This window comes from Pseudophryne corroboree, chromosome 11 (assembly GCF_028390025.1).
Source record: "Pseudophryne corroboree isolate aPseCor3 chromosome 11, aPseCor3.hap2, whole genome shotgun sequence".
In the NCBI taxonomy this organism is placed as follows: domain Eukaryota; kingdom Metazoa; phylum Chordata; class Amphibia; order Anura; family Myobatrachidae; genus Pseudophryne; species Pseudophryne corroboree.
In genome coordinates this window covers 312,800,625-312,822,977 of record NC_086454.1, presented here as the reverse complement: position 1 = coordinate 312,822,977, position 22,353 = coordinate 312,800,625, and the positions used below count along the sequence as shown (strand labels likewise).

General features: G+C 47.0%; 1 protein-coding gene across 1 annotated transcript in view; it reads right to left on the bottom strand.

The window, feature by feature from the left end:
• Positions 1-22,353, bottom strand: part of CDH16 (cadherin 16) — a 297,936-nt gene that overhangs the window by 155,731 nt on the left and 119,852 nt on the right. The window contains exons 10-11 of the mRNA XM_063946223.1: positions 20,716-20,966; positions 6,058-6,191 (exon numbers count right to left, since the gene is read on the bottom strand). Of these exons, the coding sequence (XP_063802293.1) occupies positions 6,058-6,191; positions 20,716-20,966 (385 nt within the window). The remainder of the gene's footprint in view (positions 1-6,057; positions 6,192-20,715; positions 20,967-22,353) is intronic.

Here is a 22,353-nt window from a genome sequence, read left to right as displayed (position 1 = left end):
TGGCAGTGCTCCTCCTGTTCCTCCTTGCACAAAGGCGGAGGTAGCGGTACTGCTGCTGGGTTGTTGGCCTCCTCCACGTCTCCTGATGTACTGGCCTGTCTCCTGGTAGCGCCTCCATGCTCTGGACACTACGCTGACAGACACAGCAAATCTTCTTGCCACAGCTCGCATTGATGTGCCATCCTGGATGAGCTGCACTACCTGAGCCACTTGTTTGGGTTGTAGACTCCGTCTCATGCTACCACTAGAGTGAAAGCACCGCCAGCTTTCAAAAGTGACCAAAACATCAGCCAGAAAGCATAGGAGCTGAGAAGTGGTCTGTGGTCACCACCTGCAGAACAACTCCTTTATTGGGGGGTGTCTTGCTAATTGCCTATAATTTCCACCTGTTGTCTATTCCATTTGCACAACAGCATGTGAAATTGATTGTCAATCAGTGTTGCTTACTAAGTGGACAGTTTGATTTCACAGAAGTGTGATTGACTTGGAGTTACATTGGGTTGTTTAAGTGTTCCCTTTATTTTTTTGAGCAGTGTATTTTTGGGGTCTGATTCAGAGATTGATAAAAGCGTCTGAGGCTGCGTCTTTTGGCGGTCGCTTCTCTGCGACTTCATTCAGATTCCGTTACAAAGTCTTTGCTGGTGTGCAAGAACTGGTGCCTCTTTACATGCCGCCATTGGTTGCACAGTAGCCCTATGGCAGATGCAGATTCTCCATGTGAGAATGGACTCAGAAGTGTACGACTGAACAACGTGTATGCGATCGCTTCAGCGACACATCAGCGACACTCCTATAATACACTCATAAGATGGACCATCTCTGTGCGTCTGTTTAGCCACTGCCCAGGAACGCTCAGCAGCACGTGCGTCTTAATTACAACAGCGCCTGTGTGCATTCGCTGTGCAGCGCCTGCACCAGATGGAGTTTATAGGGACTTTCACGCATCTGAAGCAGCAAAAACTCGCTCTCCTCTGTAAACATATGGGGCGGTATTCAATTGTTTGAAAAGTCAGTTGGGTGTCTGTTTTCTCCTATATAAAATAGACAGGAAAAAACAGACACCCAACTGACTTTTCAATCAATTGAATTCCCCCCAGAGATTGCCCGTGGCTCTGACTCAGGTCCGTTTACAGCTACTGTTTATATATATTTACCAATTGTCCTGTTTTTCTGCATTTATTTACTAACAATTATATAGCACACACTAGGAATGGCCATCAACTAGCAATGGTTAGCGACCATTGGTCGATGATTTTATCATTGATGGCATAGATCTGATGGTTCTTCGTCTTCGATGGCAGAGAAGATGGCAATGTTTTTTCCTTTCCTCCACTGGCACAGGCGGTACGATGTGCGGGTTACAGAGAGTTGTGCCTACAGGTAATTACGCCAGTTCTCAGGTGGATCTCGTGCACCAAGGGTAGGGCTGGGGTGTATCCACCCTGATGGGGGTAACTGGGCATCACACAGATAGAGGAGGCCCGCTTACAGAGATGTATACAACTCTACTGAGCATTACTTATGTGAGAACTCCATGCGTCTGGCCTCTGCACTGGGGCCAGTTTTACATGGCTGATTCGCCCTACCCTGGGAAAGTCAGACATACTAATACTACCTTATAGATGAGATTACTACAATCTCTGGTACTATCTGAATAATTAGACACTTATTTCAGATTGTAGCAATTTATAAAGTAATATAATATTAATGCTGATTTCCATAATATTCTATGATAATAAATATTGGTAGAAATACAGTTAATCTGACCTTAGATATTTTTCGGAAATAGGTATTACTTAGGGATCCGGACTGAAAGTCGACAGTAACTAGGTCGACAATGTCTAGGTCGACCACTATTGGTCGACAGTAACTAGGGATCCGGACTGAAAGTCGACAGTAACTAGGTCGACAATGTCTAGGTCGACCACTATTGGTCGACAGTAACTAGGTCGACAGGGTGTCTAGGTCGACAGGGTCTTTAGGTCGACATGTTCTAGGTCGACAGGTCAAAAGGTCGACATTAGTTTTTCACAATTTTTTCTTTTTTTGAACCTTTTCATACTTAACGATCCAAGTGGACTACGATTGGAACGGTAATCTGTGCCGAGCGAAGCGGTAGCGGAGCGAAGGCACCATGCCCGAAGCATGGCGAGCGAATCGAGCCATGCGAGGGGACGCGGTGCACTAATTGGGGTTCCCGGTCACTCTACGAAGAAAACGACACCAAAATAACATTAAAAACTCATGTCGACCTTTTGACCTGTCGACCTAGAACATGTCGACCTAAAGACCCTGTCGACCTAGACACCCTGTCGACCTAGTTACTGTCGACCAATAGTGGTCGACCTAGACATTGTCGATCTAGTTACTGTCGACTTTCAATACCACACCCATTACTTATTATAAGACACTTTCTGAACATCCCCACTGCAACATGTACAGCGACGGGTCTGGGGACTCAGCAGCAAGGACCTGACCCACGAGGCCGCCCCAGGATTAAATGTGACCCCTTCCGTGCACATCCTTCCTTGGAACACTCTCTAACACAGGGGGTCATTCCGAGTTGTTCGCTAGCTGCATTCATTCGCTGTGCAGCGATGAGGCAAAAAAAGGCACTTCTGCACATGCGTATGCGGCGCAATGCGCATGCGCGGCATACTATTACAATGAACGATGTAGTTTTGCACAGGGTCTAGCGATGCATTTCAGTCGCACAGGCAGCCGCAGAGTGATTGACAGGAAGAGGGCGTTTCTGGGTGTCAACTGACCGTTTTCAGGGAGTGTTCAGAAAAACGCAGGCGTGCCAGGAAAAACGCAGGCGTGGCTGGGCGAACGCAGGGCGTGTTTGTGACGTCAAATCAGGAACTGAATGGTCTGAAGTGATCGCAAGCGCCGAGTAGATTTGAAGCTACTCAGAAACTGCACAAAATTATTTTGTAGCCGCTGTGCGAACCTTTCGTTCGCACTTCTGCTAAGCTAAAATACACTCCCAGTGGGCGGCGGCATAGTGTTTGCACGACTGCTAAAAACTGCTAGCGAGCGAACAACTCGGAATGACCACCATTGTTCTCACTTATCCATTGTCAATGACAGTCAGGACCAGCCTCGGCTAATCCCTGTGAGTGTGAGACATCGTTCTACATGTGAATACAATAATAATTAACTGACAGGCACTGCAGTGGATCAAAACCTTTTTTTCATGTGTTTAAATGTGTTTTAGCCTTTAGGATGACATCAGGGAGGTGTGAATCATCTTCCGCAGCACACTCAGAGGGATAAACAACCTGTCATCTACTTTACATCTGCCTTCTGCCTGGTCACTGTTAACCTATGCACTCCCTGCAGAAGGCGGTGGACCAGGGACAGGCAGGGCTTCCTGCAGGAGATGCCGCCTGCTGTGCTCTATCAGTTAGGGGTTAATGGAAAGTGCTTATTTGCTAAGTGGTTCAGCCCAAGCAATGAGTGAGATGGTAAACTATTATATTATACAATAAGATGCACAGGGGAATAGGGATGTATTTTTGGAACAGCGGTGAATATACAGGAAAAGTATACCAATCTTAATTGAAGAAATCGATTTTTCCATTCGTAAGTATACAGTAAATATATAGGGGAGAGCCATTCAGCACAGGACGAGCCTATACGCTACAGATTTCTGAGAGTCGGCATATTAAAGGTATTGTCCAATTTTACAAAAGAGGTGTACAGTATATACATCTCCTCTTCTGGTTCTCTAGTACATTGTACAAGGAACCCTCTCCCTGGGGGAGAAGCCAATCCTGGCCCATTTTATCAATCCCGGGAGTCAGGATTAAAAAAGTTTCAATCTCAGGATTCCACTGATACCCGGGATTGAGTTGATCAATACTGATCAAACCCCTCCCCCTCCTCTTAGGACTGGGTACAGGTACCACTCTCTACAATGTACTGCCCCCATCTACATGCCCAGGCTTGGACTGGCCCACAGGGGAACAGGGGAAACCACCGGTGGGCCCCACGGCCTGGGGGCCCAGCCCTTGCTCTAAGGATCAGGTTCCAGACTGTGCACTTTAATTATACATCATACATATGTTACCTTATACTGGACTATGGTGTATTTTCTACAGTGCATTGCTGTCATTAACTGGTACATTATCATGCATGCAGCAGCTGCATTTACTGTATATATTTATGAAGAGGCCCAGACGTTGCACTCTCTAATGGTTAGTCAAACCAATGAGGTGGCAGGCCACACCCCTCTGCAGACTGGCCACACCCCTAACATTGGCCCCTACCACTGCATTCCCTCGGTGGGCCCTACAAGCCCCAATCCGACACTGTACATGCCCTCACCTTGCTGTTCACCACACACCAGCCTCACTACCTTTGCTGCCAGGGGCTACCGGTCCTCTCTGAATACAGACTGTGGGGGATCAGAGTGGGCTGCAGGGCTGGAACTGGACACTGACAGTACACACGCTGTGCCCAGGGAGAGAGGAGAGGGCTGCGGGGTATCAAAAGGGACTGTGGGCCACACTAATTCCTGAGCCTGCCTGTCGCTGGAAGATTATCTTCCAGCAGCCAGCAGCAGTCACAAGTGGTTTATCCCAAAAATCCTGGGATTGGAAGCACCAATCCCGAGATTCAAATCCCGGTGTTTTTTCCTGCAAAATCCAGGAATCCTGACGTACCAGGGATTGACTTTCCTACCTGGGACCCGTAAAATTTGCTGGGGACATCTGTCAGAACATTGAGACAGTAACGAGACAAATGGGGCTGACACAATCATCCAATCAGTAACTGGCTGCCTTTGCTTTACTTAAGTGTGAGATAACTTGTAACGCAGATAGTCAGTGTCACAGACAGTAAGTACCGGGCAACGCATGGGGCGGGACCGCTTGATGTACGGGATAGATTACCCCCTTTAACTTCAATGTTGAAAAGCATTGAAATTTCATCCATACATGAGTATAATATATGGACACTGGAGCACAGGAAGAAGATGCTATAACCCATAGCAACCAATTAGACAATGCAAAAACAAATGCCTACTTTTTTGATCTTAGTGGAGGCTGAGCAGAAAGTGTTGGAGGCCATGATGACACAAATTAAGCGTGAGTTTGTAATATCATGGCCCAGCCTTGCACAGTGCCATGCCATGATTCGTCAGTAGGGGGCCATTTTAACATTACGCATCTTGCAGCTAATCATGTAATCAAGGGTTCATCCAAGGGCGTAGCTACCATAGGAGCAGGGAGTGCAGCTGCTATGGGGCCCTGGCTGCCTCCGGGGCCCTGCACTCTCCCTGCACCTATTTGTGCTGCTTTTTATTTAACTTCTCTCCTGGCCGTTCCATCTCTCCTCACAGTCAGATGCCGGGAGGAAGCGCGGCTGTGCTTGCAGGGACATCCCCGGACCACAGCACTGCCTCCTCCCTGTTTAAGTCAGTGAGGAGAGAGAACAGAGCAAGGCCGGGCGATCCTGCAGAGCAGCCAGCACGGAGCATTGAAGGTGAGTGCCCGCACGCTGGCTCCACCTGATCTGTCCATCGGGGAAAAGAGGTTGAGGCACTGAGCCCTAAGTAAGTAGTCTGGGGCTGGGGAGGGGTGCGCTTGGGGCCCCATGGAAATTGTGCTATGGGGCCCCCAAAGGTGTAGCTACGCCCCTGGGTTCATCTAACTCACTTGCCTATGGAAGGAGGCCTACTTCGTGAGTTTCTGGAGTCTCCCAGTCTAGGGTTACCACCCGTCCGGGATTCCTCCGGACAGTTCGGGAATTGCATGCTCAGCTCGGAGTCTGAAGACCTGCTCTTCCCGGAAGGTTGGTGTCCATGAATTTTGCTGTGATGATTAGCTCGGCTGCATTATTAGCGTGGCAAGATAATGTCCTAAAAAATTGGGCAAAGAAAATGGTCGCAACGAGTGCGTTTTTGGTGACACCCCATGCCAGACATTCCGGGTGTGCATGCCTGACCTAAGCATAAGAATGTCATTAATGTTCCATTTGCTTTTATTGACAATTTCTATCTGGTATAATTATGATTTTCTGCAAGTAATCTAAGACAACACTTGATCCTACCTCTCTCCTGCACCACCAACTGCACTGTATACGTATCCCCATGCTGCTCTCTGTCCAAGGTATGGAGGAGCTGAATCTTCCCAGAATCCTCTTGGATGGAAAGCCATTTCCTGGAATCATTCCTGATGCTGTATCTGTACAAACATTACATGTAATTAAATAGTTTATTTATGTTCAGGAGTACATTTTGCACGGCAGACCATTGAGTTGGTGCTTTACCTGCTAGGTTTACAAATCATAACATAGGACTGTACTGAGATATTCTATCCCACCTGCAGACTGATGCACCCCTGTTTGGGCTCATCAGTTTAGTATGCGGATAATCTGGTCAGCATGCAAAGTTCTACAAAGATAACCTCGGTGAAAAGAGCTATGAAACCGCTATAGTTCAGAAGTGCAAATGCCTAAGGGGCTCATTCCGAGTTGATAGTAGCTGTGCTAAATTTAGCACAGCTACGATCATTCACACTTGCATGCGGGGGGATGCCCAGCACAGGGCTAGTCCGCCCCGCATGTCAGTGCCGCCCCCCCCCCCCCCCCCCCCGCAGAAGTGCAAAGGCATGCACAGCGGCGATGCCTTTGCACTTCAAGAGTAGCTCCCGACCAGCGCAGCTTTAGCGTGCTGGCCGGGAGCTACTCGTCGCTCCCCGGCCCGCAGTGGCTGCGTGTGATGTCATGCAGCCGCCGCGGACCACCCCCCCCAACGGTCTGGCCACGCCTGCGTTGGCCGGACCCCTCCCCCTAAATGGCGGCTTAACGCCGCCATCCAGCCCCCTCCCGCCCAGCGACCACCTCGCCTCAGAGGCGATCGCTAGGCAACGACGGCTGCCATGCGTCGGCACACTGCAGCGCCGGTGCATGCGCAGTTCCGACCCGATCGCTGCGCTGCGAGAAACTGCAGCGAGCGATTGGGTCGGAATGACCCCCTAAATACAGTATTAAGATTTGAGCTAGGTCACACCCCTCCCACATCTAAATCTTGCTACACGTTACATCAGTAACCGGACTCTAGGTCGACACCCATTGGTCGACAGTGGATAGGTCGACACTAGAAATAGGTTGACATGAACAAGGTTGACATGAAAAAAGGTCGACATGAGTTTTTAAAAAAAAAATGTATTTTGGGGGGGGGGGGACTTTTTGATACTTTACAATCCACGTGGACTATGATTGGCAATGGTAATCTGTCCCGAGCGCAGTGAGGCACCTTGCCCGCAGCATAGCGAGTGAAGCGAGTCATGCAAGGGGACGCGGTGCACTAATTGGGGTTCCCGGTCACCACGACGACACCAAAAAAACCTAAAAAAAACTCATGTCGAGCTTTTTTCATGTCGACCTTGTTCACGTTGACCTAATGGCCATGTCAACCTATTTCTAGTGTCGACCTAATGGGTATTGACCTAATTGGTCACTGTCGACCAAGAGTCCCATACCCGTTACATCTGCCCCCTGCAGCGCAGCATGGTTTTACCAAGGTGTAAAGTTACTCCTTTCTTTGGCTTTGCTCCCAACTCTGAATCAGACAATATATTTGCACCATAGTTTAACCACTAGGTCATCAGAGGATGACACAGGCAAGTGCTAAGACAGAATTCCTCCACTGACCGTTTCATCTTTGTTAAGGCTCATCCATGACATCATGATGGGGGGGCCGGGGCCGGATTATGCTGCTCATAGCCTGGGGAGCAAGTAGCTGGCTTGCAGCAAGATACCATTACTGCTTGAAGCAAGTGCTGTATTGAATTGCTGTTCAGGTGAGTTGGACAGTAGGTCCTTCTCACACACAGAAAGGGAAACATTATGTATAGTCAGGGCCGGGAAGGCTAGGATTTTTTTTCTTCACTATTGCTGCAAATAAAAATAGGTGAGGAGGCGGCCCGTGTGCAATCTCCATCTGGTCTCCCCTCTCTAGCAGGCAGTGGCAGTGTATGTGAGCACTAGGTGACTTCCCCTACTACCTACTACTAGCACCAGGAAAATGGCCGCAACACCAATTTCCTGGAGACCTGTGCACCACCTAGTGCTTAGATTCACTGTCACTGTCGAGGGACTCCAGAGAGGTATTTAAAAAATGGGTGCATGGTGTGTGGTGCGGGCCCCTCTGAACCCAGGGGCCCGTGTACACCATACACACTGCACCCATAGATGCGCCACTGAGCTGAGGCTATTTGTACCGAACACCCTGGACTGCAGTGTTACTGTCTGTGCTGCTGAAGAAAGTGCACCCCAGAAGATGGTATCCTTACCCCGATCTTGCCACATATACATACCTCCCAACATGACCCTCTCCAGGAGGGACAGAACGCTCCGCTTCTGGACTTTTCTCTTAATGTATGATTGCCGGCACCTGTTTTGAACAGGATAATGGATAAGAAAGGTTCACCACAGGTGATGGCAATCATACATTAAGAGGGGAGTCCAGGAGCGGAGCGTTCTGTCCCTCCTGGAGAGGGTCATGTTGGGAGATATGCATATATATATATATATATATATATATATATAGGCAAACTGGCAGGCTCGGCACTCACTTCTGGGTGGTGATTACTTGCTGCAGTGCCCTCCGGGGATATTGCCATCCATGCATAGTTTACTTTGTAACAGCGGCACTCAGCAGTCTGGTTTGTAGAAAAGAAAGCCTTTATTGCGGTCCTACGCCGTTTCGGGGATAAACCCCGTCTTCAGGGACAAACAGTACTGTTTGTCCCTGAAGACGGGGTTTATCCCCGAAACGGCGTAGGACCGCAATAAAGGCTTTCTTTTCTACAAACCAGACTGCTGAGTGCCGCTGTTACAAAGTAAACTATATATATATATATTTATATATATATATGTAAAACAATAGAGGATAGCGCCTAGGTAAATTCAATAAGACCCCCTAAAACAGAGGAATATAATGACTATATGGTCAGGCCTAACACTCCTCACAAATAAGTAAGTGGCAGCTCTTAAACAATATGAAGATAAATATAAAAAAATGAAGTATAAAAAGCGCCTAATAGTGTTGGTGAATCACTCTTCGTGAATAAAAATGTGATAGTAAAACAGACAAAGTATAACAACTTAGCTGCGGATATTTCTGGTAGATGACTCTTAGAAGCCGGACATGTAAAGGAGAGATAAAATTGACATAGTGTGTACTGTTTTTAAATTTCCACAGGTGTTTAAAAAACAGTTTATAGGAACTGTGCAGGTTCCAAATTTATAGTAAAAAACTATGTTAGTTAAAAACAATAGTTTAATAAACACACTCCTGCCATACATGCAGGTTACATACATAGACAAAACAGTAAAAAAAGTTTTAAGGACATATATAGCAGCTGATTCAATTCTAAATGCAGGTATTAATCGTACAATATTAAGAAGTATAGCAGGCTTATCTGTCCACATATATAGTTTTCGGATTAGATTTCATCCGTAAATGCAAGTATCAAACGTACAAGATAAAAGGTAAAAACATGGCTTATCTGTCCACGAATGGGAAGTCAAAGGGGTGAGCATCCAGTCCCTGTCCCAACGCGTTTCGTCCTAATGTGAGGACTTCTTCAAGGGGGTCCTTAAAACTTTTTTACTGTTTTGTCTATGTATGTAACCTGCATGTATGGCAGGAGTGTGTTTATTAAACTATTGTTTTTAACTAACATAGTTTTTTACTATAAATTTGGAACCTGCACAGTTCCTATAAACTGTTTTTTAAACACCTGTGGAAATTTAAAAACAGTACACACTATGTCAATTTTATCTCTCCTTTACATGTCCGGCTTCTAAGAGTCATCTACCAGAAATATCCGCAGCTAAGTTGTTATACTTTGTCTGTTTTACTATCACATTTTTATTCACGAAGAGTGATTCACCAACACTATTAGGCGCTTTTTATACTTCATTTTTTTATATATATATACATATATATATATATATATATATACACACATACATACCCCCCAACATGACCCATTCCATTAGGTACAAAGGGGCAGATGTATTAACCTGGAGAAGGCATAAGGAAGTGATAAACCAGTGATATGTGCAAGGTGATAAAGGCACCAGCCAATCAGATCCTAACTGTTAATTTACATATTGGAGCTGATTGGCTGGTGCCTTTATCACCTTGCACATATCACTGGTTTATCACTTCCTTATGCCTTCTCCAGGTTAATACATCTGCCCCAAAATGCTCTGTTCCTGGACTTCCCTATTAATTTATGATTTCCATCACCTGTGTTGAACTAGTTAAATGATAAGAAAGGTGTTTATTCACAGGTGATGGCAATAAGAAATTAACAGGGAAGTCCAGGAACAGAGCATTTTGTACCTAATGGACAGACTCGGATCTTCCCGCCTTGCTCGGTTAACCCGAGGGCGCTCGAACGTCATCATCCCGCTGTCGGATTCTCGCGAGATTCGTATTCTATATAAGGAGCCGCGCGTCGCCGCCATTTTCACTCGTGCATTGGAGATGATAGCGAGAGGACGTGCAGCGTTCTCTCAGTTTCTGTGTTCAGTGTGCTGCAAATATCTGTGCTCAGTGTGCTGCAAATATCTGTGCTCAGTGTGCTGAAAATATCTGTGCTCAGTGTGCTGCAAATATCTGTGCTCAGTGTGCTTGCAAATATCTGTGCTCAGTGTGCTGAAAATATCTACGTTCTCTGCCTGAAAAACGCTCCATATCTGTGCTGCATTGTGGTATATAGTAGGAGGACAGTGCAGAATGTTGCTGTGACCACCAGTATATATATAGCAGTACGGTACAGTAGTCCACTGCTCTACCTACCTCTGTGTCGTCAAGTATACTAGGCATCCATACCTGTGCTGCATTTTAGTTGTGCGCAGTATATAGTAGGAGGGGACAGTGTGGCATGTTGCTGTGACCACCAGTATATATATATATAGCAGTACTGTACAGTAGTCGACTGCTCTACCTACCTCTGTGTCGTCAAGTATACTATGCATCCATACCTGTGCTGCATTTTAGTTGTGCACAGTATAGTAGGAGGGGACAGTGTAGAATGTTGCTGTGACCACCAGTATATATATATATATATATATATATATAGCAGTACGGTACAGTAGTCCACTGCTCTACCTACCTCTGTGTCGTCAAGTCATACCTGTGCTGCATTTTAGTTGTGCGCAGAATATAGTAGGAGGGGACAGTGCAGAATGTTGCTGTGACCACCAGTATATATATATATAGCAGTACGGTACAGTAGTCCACTGCTCTACCTACCTCTGTGTCGTCAAGTATACTATGCATCCATACCTGTGCTGCATTTTAGCTGTGCGCAGTATAGTAGGAGGGGACAGTGCAGAATGTTGCTGTGACCACCAGTATATATATATATATATATATATATATAGCAGTACGGTACAGTAGCCCACTGCTCTACCTACCTCTGTTTCATCAAGTATACTATGCATCCATACCTGTGCTGCATTTTAGTTGTGCGCAGTATATAGTAGGAGGGGACAGTGCAGAATGTTGCTGTGACCACCAGTATATATATATATATATATAGCAGTACGGTACAGTAGTCCACTGCTCTACCTACCTCTGTGTCGTCAAGTATACTATGCATCCATACCTGTGCTGCATTTTAGTTGTGCGCAGTATATAGTAGGAGGGGACAGTGCAGAATGTTGCTGTGACCACCAGTATATATATAGCAGTACGGTACAGTAGTCCACTGCTCTACCTACCTCTGTGTCGTCAAGTATACTACAAAAGTTCAGTAAAATGACCCAAAAATCAAAATTAAAAGCGTCTGATGAGAAGCGTAAACTTGCCAATATGCCATTTATGACACGGAGTGGCAAGGAACGGCTGAGGCCCTGGCCTATGTTCATGGCTAGTGGTTCAGATGCACATGAGGATGGAAGCACTCATCCTCTCGCTAGAAAACTGCAGTGCCACTCCTAGATGGGCCAGGTGTTTGTATCGGCCACTTGGGTCGCTTAGCTTAGTCACACAGCTACCTCATTGCACCTCTTTTTTTCTTTGCATCATGTGCTGTTTGGGGACTATTTTTTAAATCTGCCATCCTGTCTGACACTGCAGTGCCACTCCTAGATGGGCCGGGTGTTTGTGTCGGCCACTTGGGTCGCTTAGCTTAGTCACATAGCTACCTCATTGCACCTCTTTTTTTCTTTGCATCATGTGCTGTTTGGGGACTATTTTTTAAATCTGCCATCCTGTCTGATACTGCAGTGCCACTCCTAGATGGGCCAGGTGTTTGTGTCGGCCACTTGGGTCGCTTAGCTTAGCCATCCAGCGACCTTGGTTTAAATTTTAGGACTAAAAATAATATTGTGAGGTGTGAGGTGTTCAGAATAGACTGGAAATGAGTGGAAATTTGGTTATTGAGGTTAATAATACTATGGGATCAAAATGACCCCCAAATTCTATGATTTAAGCTGTTTTTGAGGGGTTTTTGTAAAAAAACACCCGAATCCAAAACACACCCGAATCCGACAAAAAAATTTCAGGGAGGTTTTGCCAAAACGCGTCCGAATCCAAAACACGGCTGCGGAACCGAATCCAAAACCAAAACACAAAACCCGAAAAATTTCCGGTGCACATCACTAGTTGGAGGGTATGTATATATACAGGTTGAGTATCCCATATCCAAATATTCCGAAATACGGAATATTCTGAAATATGGACTTTTTTGAGTGAGAGTGAGATAGTGAAAGCTTTGTTTTCTGATGGCTCAATGTACACAAACTTTGTTTAATACACAAAGTTATTTAAAATATTGTGTTAAATGACCTTCAGGCTGTGTGTATAAGGTGTATATGAAACATAAATGAATTGTGTGAATGTACACACACTTTGTTTAATGCACAAAGTTATTAAAAAGATTGGCTAAAAGTACCTTCAGGCTGTGTGTATAAGGTGTATATGAAATATAGATGTGCTAAGATTTAGGTCCCATCATCATGATATCTCATTATAGGATGCAATTATTCCAAAATACGGAAAAATCCCATATCCAAAATACCTCTGGTCCCAAGCATTTTGGATAAGGGATACTCAACCTGTATATATATATATATATATATATATACATATATACACTGCTCAAAAAAATAAAGGGAACACTAAAATAACACATCCTAGATCTGAATGAATGAAATATTCTTATTAAATACTTTGTTCTTTACATAGTTGAATGTGCTGACAACAAAATCACACAAAAATTATCAATGGAAATCAAATTTATTAAACCACGGAGGTCTGGATTTGGAGTCACCCTCAAAATTAAAGTGGAAAAACACACTACAGGCTGATCCAACTTTGATGTAATGTCTTTAAAACAAGTCAGAATGAGGCTCAGTAGTGTATGTGGCCTCCACGTGCCTGTATGACCGCTCTACAACCCACACAAATGGCTCAGGTAGTGCAGCTCATCCAGGATGGCACATCAATGCGAGCTGTGGCAAGAAGGATTGCTGTGTCTGTCAGCGTAGTGTCCAGAGCATGGAGGCGCTACCAGGAGACAGGCCAGTACATCAGAAGACGTGGAGGAGGCCGTAGGAGGGCAACAACCTAGCAGCAGGACCGCTACCTCCGCCTTTGTGCAAGGAGGAATAGGAGGAGCACTGCCAGAGTCCTGCAAAATGACCTCCAGCAAGCAACAAATGTGCATGTGTCTACTCAAACGATCAGAAACAGGCTCCATGAGGGTGGTATGAGGGCCCGACACCCACAGGTGGGGGTTGTGCTTACAGCCCAACACCGTGCAGGACGTTTGGCATTTCCCAGAGAACACCAAGATTGGCAAATTCGCCACTGGCGCCCTGTGTTCTTCACAGATGAAAGCAGGTTCTCACTGAGCACATGTGACAGAGTCTGGAGATGCCAAGGAGAACGTTCTGCTGCCTGCAACATCCTCCAGCATGACCGGTTTGGCAGTGGGTCAGTAATGGTGTGGGGTGGCATTTCTTTGGGGGGCCGCACAGCCCTCCATGTGCTCGCCAGAGGTAGCCTGACTACCATTAGGTACCGAGATGAGACCCCTTGTGAGACCATATGCTGGTGCGGTTGGCCCTGAGTTCCTCCTACTGCAAGACAATGCTAGACCTCATGTGGCTGGAGTGTGTCAGCAGTTCCTGCAAGACGAAGGCATTGATGCTATGGACTGGCCCGCCCGTTCCCCAGACCTGTATCCAATTGAGCACATCAGGGACATCATGTCTCGCTCCATCCACCAATGCCACGTTGCACCACAGACTGTCCAGGAGTTGGCGTATGCTTTAGTCCAGTTCTGGGAGGAGATCCCTCAGGAGACCATCCGCCACCTCATCAGGAGCATGCCCAGGCGTTGTAGAGAGGTCATACAGGCACGAGGAGGCCACACAAACTACTGAGCCTCATTTTGACTTGTTTTAAGGACATTACATCAAAGTTGGATCAGCCTGTAGTGTGTTTTTCCACTTTAATTTTGAGGGTGACTCCAAATCCAGACCTCCATGGGTTAATAAATTTGATTTCCATTGATAATTTTTGTGTGATTTTGTTGTCAGTACATTCAACTATGTAAAGAACAAAGTATTTAATAAGAATATTTCATTCATTCAGATCTAGGATGTGTTATTTTAGTGTTCCCTTTATTTTTTTGAGCAGTGTATATGCATATATACCAGTCCACAGTTTGGACACGCCTTCTCATTCAATGATTTTTATTTACAGTATTTTCATTATTTTCTACATTGTAGATTAATACTAAAGACATCAAAACTATGAAAGAACACATGGAATTATGTTGTAAACAAAAAAAGTGTTAAACAAATCAAAATATGTTTTATATTTTAGGTTCCTCAAAGTAGCCCCCTTCTGGTTTGATGAGAGCTTTGCACACTCTTGGCATTATCTCAATCAGCTTCATGAGGTAGTCTCCTGGAATGGTTTTGAATTAACAGGTTTGCCTTGTCAAGAGTCAGTCTGTGGAATTGCTTGCCTTCTTAATGTGTTTGAGACCATCAGTTGTGTTGTGCAGAGGTAGGGTTAGTACACAGTGGACACCCCTATTTGACTACTGTTCTAATCCATATTATGGCACGAACCACTCTACTCAGCAAAGAGAAACGACAGTCCATCATTACTTTAAGACATGAAGGCCAGTCGATATGGAAAATTTCAAGAACTTTGAATGTATCCTCAAGTGCAGTTGCATAAACCATCAAACGCTATGATGAAACTGGCTCTCATGAGGACCGCCCCAGGAAAGGAAGACCAAGAGTAACCTCTGCTGCAGAGGATAAGTTCATTAGAGTTACCAGCCTCAGAAACCGCTACTTAACAGCACCTCAGATTAGAGCCCACATACATTTTTCACAGAGTTCAAGTAGCAGACAAATCTCAACATCAACTGTTCAGAGGAGACAGCGTGAGTCAGGCCTTCATGGTCGAATTGCTGTGAAGTAGCCACTACTGAGGATGAACAACAAGAAGAAGAGAATTGTTTGGGCAAAGAAACACAAGGAATGGACATTAGACCAGTGGAAATCTGTACTTTGGTCTGATGAGTCCAAATTTGAGATTTTTGGTTCCATCTGCCGTGTCTTTGTGAGACGGATGGTTTCTGCATGTGTGGTTCCCACTGTGAAGCATGGAGGAGGAGGTGTGATGGTGTGAGGGTGCTTTGCTGGTGACACTGTTGGTGAGTTATTCAAAATTCAAGGCACACTTAACCAGCATGGCTACCACAGCATTCTGCAGCGCCATCCCATCTGGTTTGCGCTTACTGGGACCATCATTTATTTTTCAACAAGTCAATGACCCCAAACACACCTCCAGGCTATGTAATGGCTACTTAACCAAGAAGGAAAGTGATGGAGTGCTGCGTCAGATGACCTGCCCTCCGCAATCACCCGACCTAAACCCAATTGAGATGGTTTGGGATGAGTTAAACCGAAGAGTGAAGGAAAAGCAGCCAACAAGTGCTCAGCACCTCCTGGAACTCCTTCAAGACTGTTGGAAAACCATTCCAGGAGACTACCTCATGAAGCTGATTGAGAGAATGCCAAGAGTGTGCAAAGCTGTCATCAAACCAAAAGGGAGCTACTTTGAGGATTCTAAAAAATAAAACATATTTTGATTTGTTTAACACTTTTTTTGTTTACAACATAATTCCATGTGTTCTTTCATAGTTTTGATGTCTTCAGTATTAATCTACAATGTAGAACATAATTAAAATAAATAAAAACCATTGAATGAGAAGGTGTGTCTAAACTTTTGACTGGTACTGTATGTATATATATATATATATATATATATATATCACTCGCATGCAGTAAGCCTCTCAGTGCTTTGCTGGTTCCAGGACACTGCGTTTATTATCACTCAGGTGCAGTCAGGGATTAGAACCTGTAACTAATCACTGTACAAATAAGAAAATCACCTGTATCCACTAATAGTCCCGCCGAGGCAGACATTAAATGAGGCTTCAATTATCCCCAGGCCTTATCTGAGCTGGGATAAGATAATGTTTTGGAGACACAGATTCGCCCAGTGTTGATATCATTATTGATCAGTGTCCTTTCTCTGTCTGCTACCTGGCGCAGCTCCAGTTCCTGCTGTAGCAAAACAACTGGAACTGCTGACTTCTGCAATACTGCAGATCTATTATTAAATGTCCTGGTACAATGCAGAGATTTTCTCAATGAATGTAAGGTTGCTGATGCAGTCTGGCGTGGGTGCGACTTTTGTTGCAGCTGCTACTGCAAAATTATGGTAGTGCTGCAGCCTATGGCCTTTCTATCGAGATGCCTACCGGCTGCAGCTCTAATCCGAAGTGGCGAACATCGGACCCTATGGTTGCTCAAAATGTCTGATGGCATTTGGAGAAAGAATTGACTACATAGGAGAGGAATGGGTTAAACATCCTGTGAGGGGTGGACCTAGATGTGAGGTAGTACAGCCTTAGGAAAAGGGGAGGGTTAGGGTATATATAGACTGCAGTGGCCATTTTGGGCCTCTTTGCTGTTTGAATTTCCTTCCCGCCCTCCCGCCCTATGGGGTAGAGGTTGTTTTTGGTTATGCGGAGTGCATTGGCGTTTTTAATTGCTGGCTGGTTTTCATTCGTTGGCTATTTATAGGCGGAAAAGAACGGCAGTGTAGTTGTATCGCTTATATAGGTAGTAAGTTTCAGTTTATTTGGTTTAGGTGCACTCACCTCCATCGACTTAATGGCCGCTCGACCACCCATCCGGGAGGCAGCGGCAGGGCACCCAGGAGCGGTGGGAAGTCACTGTGGGGGTTGTGTTGACACCTATTACCGGTTTTTGATAAGGTGTTGGACGGTTTCGGTCAGTTTACCAATTTAAGTTTTCCAATAGTTTAATAGAGCCGTTCTTTTTTCTGCCACCATTTTGCCGGCTGATTCGGCAGCTTAACAAATTTTTCCATTTACAGGTTTGCTATGGTTAGGGCCAAATAAATAGCTAGCAATTTTTCTGCCAAAATCATGTCTCCGTGTCTTTATTTACTGGTATTAGAAGGTAACTAAGGTTTACTTTAAGAAAGGGGGTCCACCAAATATCACTAGGATGTTTAGGCTGCCGGTGTCAGTTGATGCCAACGTGCTTGCCTACTCAGGACCCCCCCCCCCCCCCCCCCCCCCCCCCGAGAGGGAACTTCATGTCTCTTGATCCAGATCTGTGACAAAAGACTAATGGTTCACCCTGGGGAGGGCACTGGTCGTACACACTTCGTTATGGCCCTGGATGTAAGTCCCTTTTTTGTGTATAATTTACATATACACATTGCACTTATTGATCACCGCTGAATGCTTTTATTTGAAGCAGGCTGGGAGCCGCTGGACCATGGGACTGCAGAATGGGCGGAGTTTGACAACTGAACTGCCCGAACGTTAATTCTAAGCTCCTCCCCCCTGCAACCCCATAATGCCATTACTTCTTTACAAGAGACAATTAAGGAGTAGCAGTAACCCAGTGAAACTGTTAGAATAATAAAACAAACCAATACGGAAAAGATGGTCAGGTACCAAAAACTTGCCCGACTGAGTGTTAGGGATGGAACACAGGGCCTAATTCAGACCTGATCGCTCGCTAGGGTTTTTTTTTGCAGCGCTGCGAGCAGATAGTCGCCGCCAATAGGGGAGTGTATTTTTGCTTTGCAAGTGTGCGATCGCATGTGCAGCCGGGCAGTACAAGAAATATTTGTACAGTTTCTGAGTAGCTCTGACCTTACTCAGCCGCTGCGATCACTTCAGCCTGTCCGGTCCCGGAATGGATGTCAGACACCCGCCCTGCAAACGCTTGGACACGCCGGCGTTTTTCCAGCCACACCCAGAAAACAGTCAGTTGCCACCCACAAACGCCCTCTTCCTGTCAATCTCCTTGCAATCGGCTGTGCGAATGGATTCTTCATAAAGCCCATCGCACAGCAACGATCCGATTTGTACCTGTGCGATGCACCTACGCATTGCGGTGCATACGCATGCACAGTTCTGACCTGATCGCAGTGCAGCTAAAAAACCTAGCATGCGATCAGGTCTGAATGACCCCCCACAGTGTCCTTGCTTCCGCAGCAAAATCTGCGTCCATCTACTCACATGCTGGGGGCCGTCAAGCACAGGGCAAGTCCGTCCAGCATGTGTGGGGCCGCTCTACAATGCGTTCGCAATTTAATTGCAAATGTATCAAATTGAGGTCGACCACTGACTGGCCATGACATGCCTGCGTTTCCCGACATCCTACCCCCAATGCCACGCCGCCACCCCGACTCCTTGCAATCACCATTCGATTGCATCTTTCCGGGATGCGATCGCATGGTGAAGGTTCATGCATGCGCACTGTGGATGGTGTGCCAGCGCAGACCCTATGGACGTGACCAATGCATGCGTACGCAACGGCTGCGTCCATCTCTACATAAGGTCCTATGGGGGTCATTCCGAGTTGATCGTAGCTGTGCTAAATTTAGCATAGCTACGGTCATTTACACTGACATGCGGGGGGCCGCCCACCACAGGGCTAGTCCGCCCAGCATGTCAGTGCCGCCCCCCCCCCCCCCCCCGCAGAAGTGCAAAGGCATCGCACAGCGGCGATGCCTTTGCACTTCAAGAGTAGCTCCCGACCAGCGCAGCTTTAGCGTGCTGGCCGGGAGCTACTCGTCGCTCCCTGGCCTGCATCGGCTGCGTGTGACGTCACGCAGCCGACGCGGCCCGCCCCCCCAACGGTCCGGCCATGCCTGCGTTGGCCAGACCACGCCCCTAAACGGCGGCTTCACGCCGCCGTCCAGCTCCCTCCCTCCCAGCGAACACCTCTGCCTCAGAGGTGATCGCTAAGCAACAACGGCTGCCATGCGCTGGCGCACTGTGGCGCCGGCGCATGCGCAGTTCCGACCCAATCGCTGCGCTGCGAGAAACTGCAGCGAGCGATCGGGTCAGAATGACCCCCTATGTTGGGTAATATGAGACTAGCATTTACAACTAGCACTGTTAAGTCACATCTCTATGATATAGTTACATCTCCTGAATTTTGGGTGATTCTTAGATGTAGGGGAGTTCTCCTAGTTGCCTGGCAGAGAAGGAAACCCTCCTGCATCATGGGCAATGTGATGATGGGACTGTTTTGAAATGTGCCAGTGCTGCATATCACATCTTATGTTGTGGAGGTAGGGGACGCGATCTGTGATGGCACAATTCGTCGACCATGCCGTCACTTCTTGACCTGACTCCCCTTGGATCGGCAGAGAAGGAACATTGACAGGTATGAGTTACATACAGTGTGTATGCATGTAGCACACAAATACTGACTGAGCTGAGTTGTGGTATTGACCCCCTAAATCTGTCCACTCAGTCACTTCTCCAATTGCAGTAGAAAGGGTGTAACACGGTGGTAGTGGGACATTTGCACATAAGGCATGTTTAGTGCTAGCTAATCTGAGCTAAGTGTACACAGAGATCTGTCTGATTTCATTTGCACTACTGAGAAACATAGGTGGTAATTCCGAGTTGATCGCTAGCTGCTTACGTTCGCTGTGCAACGATGAGGCAAAAAAAGGCACTTCTGCGCATGCGTATGCGGCGCAATGCGCACACGCGTCGTACTATTACAACAAACGATGTTGTTTTACAAAAGGTCTAGCGAAGCTTTTCAAATGCACTGCTGGCCGCAGAGTGATTGACAGGAAGAGGGCGTTTCTGGGTGTCAACTGACCGTTTTCAGAGAGAGTTTTCGTAAAAACGCAGGCGTGCCAGGAAAAATGCAGGTGTGGCTGGGCGAACGCAGGGCGTGTTTGTGACCTCAAAACAGGAACTGAATAGTCTGAAGTGATCGCAAGCGCTGAGTAGGGGGTGGTCTTCTTCATGCCGAATGTCGGGATCCCTGCGCACAGTATACCGGCGCCGGAATCCCGACACCCGGCTCTGTGCATGCCCCCTCTCCCTCTGTCATCTGTGAATAGACGCTGTGCGCATGCAGGGCAGCAAAAGACAGAGCCTCCCAACTCCCCCCCCCCCCCCCACCGTGGGACACTGCGGCCCACGGGTGGGACAGCGGGACAGTCCCCAAAAAGCGGGACTGTCCCACGAAAATCGGGACAGTTGGGAGGTATGCACGGTGTCAACGTTTACGCCTGTCCTCACCTACGTATCTTGTTCTGACGACTATATAACGTTAGCAGACTCTTTCACTTACCGCAAGCTGGCCTGCTGATAGATATCTGGATCAGAGGCCTCCACTGTCAGTATTACTGATCCTGCCTGTACATTCTCTGGTACTCGGACCTCATACTTCTTCTGTGTGAATATCGGCACCTCATTGATATCGCCAACCATGATGCATATGGAGGCGGTGGAGCTGGGGCCATACTCCGCTCCAGATAGTTCAGCCCTGTTCCTCACCGCAATAGTCAAGTTGTATTCTTGAGTTTGCTCATAATCCAGATCCTGTAAAAGACAATTCTGTTCAATAAAGGTCACTTACAAAGGTGTAACAGACGCCCTACTCGCAATGCCTATGCCAACTGCATCAATTTATCTAAATGCATCAGTTTTACAGGGTACCATGTAGTGTTGCAGAATCTGCATTTTGCAATAGGAGGAGCTAGGGGGATTGTGGTGTTTTTTATACCGGGTGAGAGCAGCACCACCATGAAGAGTCTCCGCAGGCATCACCAGGCAGACCACACCATCTCAGCTGCCTTTACATCTGAGTAAATGCTGCTAGTGGCAATACTTGTGTCAGACTGACACTGTCAGCTCCACATAATAAGACTACACTTGATACTATACCTGCATGTGCAGGGGTATCGGTCTGTGACCTACCCCCTGTGCATAGGATGGAGGGGACTGAGGCTGTTAATATAGAGGATCACCAGATGTATTGTAAGTACCAGAGACCATAAACCCACACCAACCCACCGCCAGACAGCGTCCACTCAACCCACCGCCAGACAGAAGCGACCCAACCCAGCGCCGGACAGGGGACAACCCAACCCAGTGCCAGACAGGGAGCAACCCAACCCACTGCCAGACAGGATCTACGCAAACCACCACCAGACAGAGGCGACCCAACCCAGCACCAGACAGGAGCGACCCAACCCAGCATCAGACAGGGGGCAACCCAACCCAATTTCAGACAGGAGGCTACCCAACCAGCACCAGCCAGTGGGTGAGCCAGCCCAGTGCCAGACAGCAGGCTACCCTATCCAGTGCCAGACAGCGGGCTACCGTAGCCACCACAAGACAGTCACAGGGGGCTACCCAAGCCACCACCAGACAGGGCTACCCAACCCAGCTCCAGACAGGGGGCGACCCAACCCAATACCAGAAAGGGAGCGACCTAACCCACAGCCAGACAGGGGGCTACCCAACCCATTACTAGACAGGGTACTACCCATCCCAACACCATACAGTGGGCTACCCAACCCAACACCAGACAGGGTACTACCCAACTCCCCACCAGACAGTGGGCTACCCAACCCAACACCAGACAGGGGACTACCCAACCCACCACCAGACAGAGGGCTACCCAACCCAATACCAGACAGGGGACTACCCAACCCACCAGACAGGGGGCGACCCAACCCACCACCAAACAGGGGTCTACAAAACAAGAGGACTGGCACTATGCAGTTGTCGTTATACTGTAGTAAGTGAATGACATGTTCAGCGGTGAAAGACGTTTGTAATACTAGATCTTCAGGCTGACACTCATCTAAATAACCCTAAGCTGATATCATACAGTATGTATCCTGCTGTACAATAAAGCTCAGTGGAGAACAGGCTGCCTGCCAGAAAAAAATAAAAGTGAAAATACACCAGGCGCTAATGA